This window comes from Lepisosteus oculatus, chromosome 26 (genome assembly GCF_040954835.1).
Source record: "Lepisosteus oculatus isolate fLepOcu1 chromosome 26, fLepOcu1.hap2, whole genome shotgun sequence".
Taxonomy (NCBI): domain Eukaryota; kingdom Metazoa; phylum Chordata; class Actinopteri; order Semionotiformes; family Lepisosteidae; genus Lepisosteus; species Lepisosteus oculatus.
In genome coordinates this window covers 8,983,028-8,993,673 of record NC_090721.1, presented here as the reverse complement: position 1 = coordinate 8,993,673, position 10,646 = coordinate 8,983,028, and the positions used below count along the sequence as shown (strand labels likewise).

The following is a 10,646-nucleotide window of genomic DNA, read 5'->3' as shown; positions in this document are numbered from 1 at the left end:
TACAAAGCAAAACTGAAAGGGCTGCAGCGTTTTCAGTGGACATTTGGCAAATGTTAGGGAAAAGACTTTCTTTTTTGTTTGCAGACAGTTGTTGAGATGGTGCAAAAGTGTTTTTTTGTTGTTTTTCTTTGGTTTCTGGATTTATTTTGTACTGGCCAGTCTTTAACCTTAAGAGCCATTTTTTTTAAAGAAAGCTTTTGTAAAATTCCTAGCACTTTGGTTTTTAAATAAAAACAGCTAACAAAGTCTGCAAACTGTCTCAAAACCAGAACCTGCTCAGTTGGTTTCTGAGTTCTTGGCTTCTTATGATTCAGGTTTCAGCTGTGTTCCTAACAAAAACCTTGTGATGGAAAAAGCACTTTCTACTTGAGGAGTTTAGTATTACAGGTAGTGGACTGACCTTTTTTCACCCTGAGTCCCCATCTTGTCACAGGTAACATGCTTTTACTTTAAGTAAATTATTTAATGCTGATGTGCTGGCAGCCTGTGGGTTGGTTTTGAATATTGGATGAGGTCACATGACCTTTGGCCAACAATGCATTGAGGTCAATGACCTTTGGTAAGTGTTGCAGCAGAGGTACTTGTTGAGCTCTGGGGAGCAAGAAAGTTCATGTAACAAGTACAGCTTGCACATGCCTTAGTGTTTGCAGCCTGATGACCAGTCATGTGAATTTTGCTAATCGAGGGTCTTGTCTCAGCAGGACCCCTTGTTTCTGTTCTAACTTCCCAGCAGTGAATACATTTCCTTGAGGAGAATTGTTTCCATTATCTTACACTACTAGTTACACTTGAGCTCCCTTGCAATGCACAGAAGAGCTTAAAAACAATTGGAAAAAGTTAGGAATGTGATTGGAGTGGACTCTCTGGGTGGGGAGCAGAGGTGTTTTGGGGTCAGTAAATTGTTTATTTAGGCCAACACCCTTGACTATGGACATCGTGATGTTTGTACTGCTCCTGTGGTAAAAGCATTTTTCCCCAACAACCAGTTATAGTTTAGATTTTTACATATTCACATGACTGGGCACTGGAGGGTGCCACTTGACTACAAAAGCTCAGTTCATGGTCACAGTTTAAACCATACAAAGGCAGAGGCACCGATATGCAAGTTAGATGCACATAGTAGCACAGGTTGATTTTAAAATTTGCCATTAAGTGTACCCTTACCATTTAAAATTTATTTTATTTTAGACTTACTGTATTTTAAGTATGTTACATCAATGAAATTGATTTCCTGTGAGCCAGCCAGCCAGCCTCTACAAAATGTATGTTAGAAATCCTTCCCTGGAACTGTGCATTGATGTAGGCTGGAAGGAATGAGAAGTTAAAGAGTGGAGCCTCATCCTCTTCTTTTGGGGCGGGGGGGAGGGGGGGTGTGTGTGAATAAGTAGCAATTAACCACAACAGCAGTAACTGTCTGGCTAGTCAATCTTCTGCTGGAGGGGGGGGGGGGGGGGAGAAACTGACTCTCCTTTAAATTCTGGCCTCTGGCTGAGCACTGTGCAGGTATTGATTGTGATTGAGGTGTACATGAGCCAGGGGAGAAGAGACACAGGCACGGTCTCTCTTTCCTCTTCCTTTATTCCCATTCCTCCAGCCTGGCACTCTGACAAAGTCTTATGTCCATTTCTAATCTCTTTGAAAGAGTTTTAAAACAAGATAGACCAAGGTTAACAGTTTTGACAGTGTATAAATCTGCATGAGAATGATCAAAGAAAATCACCACCACAAACTTTTTTTTAAATGTCACATTTAATGAGTTTTCACCACTGTACTTCAATTCTACATTGTTTTTAAGAACGTGACCTGCCATTTTTTGCCACAACAGTAACAAACCAAGTTCCTTCGCTGGTATTGCACTGTCATTTCCCAACATTTTTCATCTTCAGTTCCTGAAGCAAGCAGGATTTGTTTTCAGTTTTAAAATTACTTCTTGGTATAAACTTCAAATATTTTTTAAAAAACCTTCAATAGCACAAGTACCAGTTCCATTTCCTCCACCACATAATTCATAGTATACAGTTAGTCTCTTTCCCAGCACCCATCTTGTGTGATTAACTTTGTTGTACTTCATTCAAGTTTAAAATCCCTACGAATAGCTCTTCACCCAGTCTCCTATTCAGGTCACACAAGGGTCAAAGGTCATCCCTAAACAACTATGCATGAACTTCTAACAGTCCAGAATCCATGACCAGCTCTGGGTAGGTTTCGCCTGTATTTTCTACACAGTAACCCAATGGTTTAGATGTTTTTGTTTTGTTTTAATCCAATAAGAGTCTTTGTACAGGTGAAAAAAGGAAAAAAAAAATTCTTAAATATAAAAGCTGGAAGGGACATTCAAGTTTTAAATCTCCACAAAAAAAATTAAAAACGTGGAGGTAAACAACCAAGTTATTAAAGCCCAGGAGGTAGAGACCAACAATGTGAGTCCATTATATACATATACACACAATAGTTCAGTGTTTTTCTAAAGCAGGAGAAATTAAAAATAGTAATAAAATATTATAAAGCAAACCAAAATAAAAAAACGCTTGTATCTACTGTGATACACACTTCCACAGTTCTGTTGTAAGGACACAAGACAATTAACATAATTGGTTTTATGTTTTTTGTTTTGTTTTTTCTTTTATTTTTTTTTTACACTGTCCAGTGCAGGGAAGAAAAAAGAGTCACAAAAATAAAATTAAATTCACAGCCCTAAAAAATGTGCAGGCTAAATCCACCTTCTATACAGCAGTACTGTTTAAGGATTGTATTTTTTTGTTTTTTTATTTTTTTTATTTAAATCTATCCATTATTAACTTATTTACATATTATATTCTGTGGATCATGAGAATGCATGCCATAGAATGTTAAGAAATAAAAAAAACTCTAAAAATATATTAAATAGTTTTATTTAGAGGGTCTCTCAGTAGGTGTAGCAGGTACGTTATATGTATATGCAGGTATGTATGAAATTGTCTAAGCACTAGGAAGGGAACTGAAGTCTACTTCTGCTAGACATAAATAAACCCAATCTCACTCTACTCACTGACATTTGTGTTTCCCCACCAACAGCAAACACCACTGCTACAATTCTATGAAGAAGAAAAAAAAGAAATGTGATTTCTAAGACGAGTGACACTATAGTGCCAGTGTCTGCCACCTGCTGACACCATTGGTCACACGAATGTCTTTTGCCTTCAGTCAAGTTGAGAATTATATATATAATTTAATATATATATAATTTAAAAGGAATGGCTCAGCAACACTCTACTCCTCTACCTTTTAAAATTACTTTCCGTTTAGTTTTAAATACAAGTTAATTCTTTTGGTTTGATTCGCTACCATCAGTGTATGCTTAAATCCGTCTATATCTATATGTATATAAACATCAGTCAAACAGATATAGATATAGTTATAAATACCCATACAACTGCACTGCCCTGCCGGTGGTGCCTCAAAAACTATGCTCTGCAGAGGGTCTAGAGACCCAGGGCCGCTTTGCTAGTTCTCCCCCGTCGGCTCAGTCAGATCACCCCTTTCCCCAGACACCCCCGATTCCCCCCAAATGACTGTTCTTGTGGAGGACAAAATGCTTGGAAAAGAATGAGATCTGTACACACTCAGCCTCGCCCCCAGGCGTCTCTCTGGCTCGTGCCAACAGGAGAAGGTCCACGTGGGCCTGAAGGCCGTCCGACGCGGGTGGTGGGGATCGGGCACCAGTCCCACGAATGACTTGCAGAAGAAGTCCGGCAGAAATCCGAAGCGCTGGGTCTACCCTGCTGGAAGAGTCCGCCTCATGGATCCAAAGGCAGGGCAGTGTTGAGATCTGAGCCACAACATTAAAAGCTGGCAACTGGCACAAACATTATGTGCAGCAGTTGTTAAAAACTTACTTCCTTTAATTAGGCAAAACAATACTATTGGAACAACCACCCTCTTCAAACCTGTCGGACACAGTGACACCCCAAAATACTGATGCACCCGGGAGACCTGAATGCATTCTGAAAGCGTTTACTGTACAGCTCTTTTTGCATTCCGATTACGGAGGCTAAAATGTGCATATTGGCACTGATTATTATTTCTTAGAATTACTGTGTAGCTGTAAATAAAAACTTCTCTACCTTCACGCTGTAGACTATTGAGACAACAGTAATTGTTTTTCACTCCTGCCCCCCCAATAAAAACCAGGGAAGTGTGGAGTACTGCTATTCACTGCTTTCACAAGCAGAAGAAACTGAATGACCTAATCTCAGGGTCATTACAGTGTTATTTTTAAGATTTCCATTGCGTTATAAGTGGTTTTAAAATGATTTCTAAACGGCTCCAAAAATGCACTCAAGACCTCGACAATGGATGCCACACTATTTAAACATCACTGTGTGCCCCAGCATATGAGTGTGTGTATACAGACTAAATTTACCTTTATCTGTACACAAAACACAGCAACGTTCGCTGAGCCCCCTCATCCCAATCAGCAGTGGTTGATCTTTTAAAACTTCATTAGTAAAATTACAGTACACACATGATAAAAACAATCCAAAATCTCTAGTCCTAGACTCCAGTGAAATGCTACGTTGTAATGATGACTCTTCAGTAGTCAGGCGTCCTTCCACAGTTACTCCCACACCAGCGGAGACGGGGGCATCTCGGAGGGCTGGGCCACTGTGGAACTGTGGAGAAACGGCACCCCCTTTTATTAAATCAATCAGAGCCTGCGTTTATGAGGTGCATACCTGGTACGTTACTATGATTTGGGATATCCAGATTGAGAAGGACATTAACTGGCCTTATTATTATTTCTGCCCTCAGGGACTGGGCATGCATCAGGTCCATTAGCTGACCACATCCCCTGTCTCTCCTGGTTGCGTGTTGTTGCTTAGGTACGGGGCTCCAGGAGCCCCTAAAACTGAATTCTGCCGAGAAGATTGTCCGATGCGGAGGGCATCCAACCCTCTCTCATTTTCAGGAAGGGTTACTGTTGCACCAACCTGAAAGGGGAACTGCAATGCTATTTTTATATTTCGGGGTTAGAACTGTCTTGCCAAAAGTATCTTGTCAAAATAGACAAGAGTTCCAGGTATGTAAGCACCGTTCTGCGATTCAGAACAAGGCAACAAAACGTTTGGTGACCTTATTACATTGTATTCACAAGCCTGCTTCTTTACATCTCTTTTAATCCAATAGAAACATTGCTCACGATTTTGAGATGGTTTTGCCGACAAATACTACTTGTTAACTCAGCATGCAGGTCTCGTTGGAACATCACTGCAGTGAAATATTTGCTGCACAACCTGTGCTTATCTGCGTCGCAGTTCTTGGGATCTCAAATGCACGTTTGCAACATGGCGACTTACAGTAACAACTTCCACAAATCTCCCAATTTTGTGCTCAGTTCAGAATTTGTACAACTTTTTCTCTAACGTCAATGAATTTATTTGGTTACCGAATCCATCTGAGAAACTGAGACTGCAGCTCCCTTTTAAGACTACAGTGCAAAGCTCATAAAATGTTTGGGTTTAGTATTTGCTGCTGTAACCCACTGTCACGGATTCATTCAGATACCTGTAGACTTCAGAGAGGGTATTCTGGGTCAGTTTGACCACTTCTAAGAGAAGTCAAAGCCATACGGCATCAGTTCGTTCATAAAACAGCCTAGGCTGTCAATCACAAACGTAATTAAATTTGTCGAGCCAGGACTGTGTGCAAGTAGAACTAAAGCAGGGGTCTCAAACTCGATTCCCAGAGGTCCTCGAGTTTTCTAGTTTTTGTTCCACCTCACATTCTCACTTAGTTAATTATCCTCATAACTATAACACTTCTAACCAGGCTCTTTGGTCATTTATAAGCAGGTGTACCTTTGGTGATGGAATGCCTTGTGTAATTAATTGTAACCGACTTCAAGAAAGGTCCTATATATGTCTAATGCATAAAATTAATAATTAGGTTAATTCATTGACTTCACCAAAGGCACCAGGTCCCCCAGCGATTGGGCCCGAGAGCCCTGGACTCTGGCATGCATACTGTGGAGCCAAGCCAGGCGAACTGTACCTGATAAAGCTTTTAAAAGCAGCAGACTGTGGGTTGATGCAGAGTGGCACGCGGTTCCCTTTCTGCTGCTCCAGTATGAACTGGTGAATGATCTCTGTCGGAAACAAGGAGCAGGACAGCATGGTTAATCAATCGTCTGCTGACACACCCAGTGTTCTCTGGCACTTGGGGCGGCTGTTGTCTATCATGCAGATGGCAGCATGGCATGGTGTAAATCCATTTTTAATTCTTACGCAACCGTCATTTACTGGATTTTTTGCTTGACTTAAAATAGCACAGTCTGGAGATGCTTCACAATGACTCACTGTCTGAATAAGCTCTGGAAAAGCATGGAGAGCAGAGGGACAAAGTGAGGATGCAAAGCCCAGCTGCAGTAGTTAAAGGACAGATGACTTGCAGTCTGGGGTGGGGGAGGGTGGACAGAGACAACATCACAGTGTGCAGGAAGTGACTCCACAGCCAGGAGACGAGAGAGTGTGAAGCAGTTCGCCCAAGGATTTATGCAGAAAGGTCACAAAAAGTGTTAAAAGCTGATGGATGGTTTAATATTTCTACTTCATGATCAGCAAGGCTTCATTGAGTTATTTTTCTCTCTGGAAGTCAGTATTTCTGTTCCCTTCATTTTGAAGTTGAGCTGGGAGTTCACTGAACTAAGACTTGTAAGAAACTTGGAAACCTGGTCATTAACACCAAGAACCAACAGGACTGAGTGTGTGAGCATTGCACGGTACAGTAATAGTGCTCAGCCTCACAATTCATCTTCAAAAGAAGCCTTGTATAGGACTTGAACGCAGGAGAGCAGAACAAGGACACATCAACCCCTGCCACCTTCACCTGGAAATGAAATATTACTCTTTGCCCAGTGGAGCAGCAAGCACTCCCTTTGAGCAAGTCAGAGAAAATCTGAGGTAAAATAATAATAATTAATAATTCCTCACACTTATATAGCATTTTTCTGGACACTCCATTCAAAGCACTTTACAGGTAATGGGGAGCCCCAGTTTGCAGCCCCACCTGGATGATGCCCCAGTACTCTCCCCACACACCAGCTCTCAGTGGGAAGGAGAGCAGAGTGATGAAGCCAGTTCAGAGATGGGGATTATTAGGAGGTCATGACTGGTAAGGGCCAGGGGGAAATTTGGCCAGGACTCTGAGGTAACACCCCTACTCTTTTCGAGAAACACCCTGGGATTTTTAATGACCACAGAGAGTCAGGACCTCGGTTTTATCTCATCTGAAGGACGGTGCCTTTTTACAGTATAGTGTCCCCGTCACTATACTGGGGCATTAGCACCCACACAGACCGCAGGGTGAGCGCCCCCTACTGTCTCTCTAATACTTCTTCTAGCAGAAACCTTAGCTTTTCTAAGTCTTCCATCCAGATACTGGCCAGGCTCACACCTGCTGGGCTTCAGTGGGCTGCCAGCTGTGAGCTGCAGGGTAATATAGCTGCTAGTTATAAAAGGCTGAGGGAGTCCAGATCAGCTCAAAAGCCACAGATGTCTGTCCTGCTCCAGACTGAAAGAACATGACAGTGGACAGTCTGGGGCCTCTGGGGCACAGCTGCAGACCCGCGCGGCTCACCTTTGACCTGCCGCACAGAGGAGAGGTTCTTCTCGAAGCCGTCGTCGAACTTGGGGTTGGTGACGGGCTCGAAGTCGCTGGTGTAGACGCGACCGGAGGAGGTGGTGTAGCAGCACTTGCACATGCAGGTGTGGTAGCGCAGCCGGCCCTCGTCCAGGTAGGGGTGAGCCAGAGCGTCCTTCGCCGAGATGCGCTTCGACTGGACAGACCACAACAGCGCTCAGATCAGCAACCAAATCCATCATTTCACGCATTACCAAATCTCATTCAAGTGGAAAATAAAGTCTTCAAATCAGGGGGGGCAAAACAATTTCAAACTATACAAAAAGCCTTTACTTCCCCCTTCTGCAGAGGACTAAGCCGGTGCCTTTCAGGTATCACACCTGAATGAGGTTGCCTCATGTAGCACAAACACTGCAGGTCCACTAGGGGGAGCTGTGGGAACCAAAACCATGGAAAAAAATCGCCCTGTTTTCTCCCCCAAAAGCCAACAGGCCCTGCAGGGCTGTGAAGTGACCAGAAGGAGGAGCTCCGACAGTCCCAGCTGAGCAATTTTATTGCTGCATCTGTCAGGGAGAAACAGGAAGAAGCCTGCACCAGTGTGCATTGTGCTGTTTTGTTCAGTCTTCTGAAATTGAAGATTTTGATTGTTTCCTCTGTGTACTGCGATATGTATCCATCTAGGTACAAAACTGTGCACAAAGGGAATCTATAAATATCTGTCAACTATAACATATTAATCACATAAAAAGTGGAATATATTTTACCATTTTCTGATGCCTGAGCCTTTATTTCTGCCCAGGTCCGGGAGAACAAAGCTCATTGTAATAACAGACACGCTCCATAAATCTTTTGGCGATTTATCTCGAACAGTATTTTTTAACACAAAACAATGGCCACTACATTTGAAACCCTTTGAGTCACTTGCATCAGCAGTTTCTAGTTCACTTAGTGAGGCAGGAACCCCCCTCCCTCCCTGCCAAAAAGACACACACAGAAACAGAAAGAGGAACAAAGTGCTGCAAGAGCACAGAAGACCGTTTGCACTTCCACTACACAATAGAGCGTCCGAGCAGTGTGCTTTGCAGAAACAGGACACAGTCCAGGCATCTGGTGGGGGTGTTGGTAATACACTGACATGACTGCAGAGAACAGGCCCTGACAGTGATTTGGGGTCATACGGAAAAAATCAAACAGCCATTTGCGTGCACACATACTGTGGACACCTGGGGGAGGAATGAATCCAATTACATTTTGGGGTTTTAAGTTGTTCTGTTAAAAAAAAATCATAAAAGGGCTCAAATCTGCAACTGTGCCGTCACTTTTCTGGAGTTTTCAAAAAGCATTTAACCAACCACCCCCCAGTTGCACAGACCCCAGTGTCAAGGGGCCAGTCTTCCAATGAAGCAGGTTCGAGTCTAGTCAGCACGTGGACTGGGTGCTGTGAAGGCAAACCAAGCCCAGGTTCCGAAGAGACCAGCTGCTCCTGAACTGAAATGAGCCAGCTGTTACATGGCTGCCATCCACTCCAGTTTCAATCCCGAGCCTGTATTTCAAGAGTGGAGTCCAGCATCAAGCTACACCCTTACGACTGAAAGGCTCTCACTCACCGGATCAAAGACCAGCATCCTGCACAGGAGGTGAACGGCTTCATGCGTGGCCTGGCTTGACAGAGTGTACAGGACAGGAAGAGATGGCTGCAAAGACAGAACACAGTGCATCAGCCACCCAGGAACACCACCATGACCTGAACCCCGAATCCCCCCAAAAAACGATATATATACACACACACGCATACGGATGAGAAATAGTTTAAAGATATAACAATGTTCACTTACAACTGAGCTGAATTTAAAAACCTTTTTAATCTTTTGAAAAAGTCATAAGCAATCTGTGTGTGTGTGTGTGTGGAATGCTTTTTAGATGGAAAGATGTCAGAGGATGATAACTGACCCCACTCCAACCCTCCTTCTTTCACTGCACAAACTCATTTCAAAAGCACCTGTTCCCCATCATAAAGATCACAAGAACACAAAACAGCCCTGTATGGGGATCCATGGCCATCAGAAGCAGCCTAAACAGAATATCTGTAACAGATAAGGCAAGTGGGTCCCACCCACAAAACGGCATTTTGTTGAGGCCTTTCTCTTTTGCTTTCACACTGCAAAGAGGAAGCATCTCTCAGCCAGTGCAACACCACTGCACCGCACATGCAGGAGCACTAATGCACATTAACCCTGCATTAGCAGGCGGCCTTCTCTCCAGACAGATGAAGGAGAGGAAGAGCCGCCCGTCCTGATGGAGCAGATAAGAATTATGCTCGTGATGACTCAGGAAGGAGAGACTGGCTTGTAGAGAGACCGTATCTGGCACGCAGAGCCTGTTTATTCCAAAACAGGACACAGAATTGTGTTCGGAATCCGCAAGCGGCGCTGGAAGCAACTTCGTCTAGGATACGAGCTTTTGAGGAAGAGAGCAGCACTCTCAGATCACCCACAGGAAGCCCACTTGTATGGTATTAAGGAGTGAACCTGCTTTGAAATCCGTGCGCACGGATCGAGGGACCGGCTCCCCGCACCAAGCAGCGTGGATGTGGTTGCATCAAAGGAAACAAAATACGTCTTTTGAAAACCAGAAAGGCCAAGAGCTGAATCACATTGACACTGGAGCCCATCATTACCGCTCTCTGTGCTGCAGCTTTCCCTCATTACTGCTCACTCCTGCCATAAGCGCTTTTCTAGGCAGCATGTGCCACCTCATTCACAACCTTTACATGCCCGCAATGTGGCTCCAGCACAGCAAAGGCACTGTTTCCACTTCCTGCAGGAGCCACCAGGGAATAGCAGGGCCAGCCTGTTGCCAATATGCCCTGCACCAGTGTTGCATCATGCTTGGAATACAGGGGGAAGTGGACAGGTGGGTGAGGATCCAGAGAAGATCAGTATCAAGTCTTCATTTATGGGAACCGACAGACACTGCATTGATGGAAAAATGTGGGAAGAACTGCTGTGTTAAAGCAAGGATTAATAATT

At 43.7% G+C, this 10,646-nt stretch overlaps 1 protein-coding gene across 1 annotated transcript in view; it reads right to left on the bottom strand.

Moving 5' to 3' along the window:
* Nucleotides 1-1,730: 1,730 nt before the first annotated feature.
* Nucleotides 1,731-10,646, bottom strand: part of nlk2 (nemo-like kinase, type 2) — a 57,816-nt gene continuing 48,900 nt past the window's right edge. The window contains exons 8-11 of the mRNA XM_006640927.3: nucleotides 9,225-9,311; nucleotides 7,615-7,813; nucleotides 6,031-6,124; nucleotides 1,731-4,652 (exon numbers count right to left, since the gene is read on the bottom strand). Coding sequence (XP_006640990.2) covers nucleotides 4,598-4,652; nucleotides 6,031-6,124; nucleotides 7,615-7,813; nucleotides 9,225-9,311 — 435 coding nt within the window. The 3' untranslated portion in view covers nucleotides 1,731-4,597. The remainder of the gene's footprint in view (nucleotides 4,653-6,030; nucleotides 6,125-7,614; nucleotides 7,814-9,224; nucleotides 9,312-10,646) is intronic.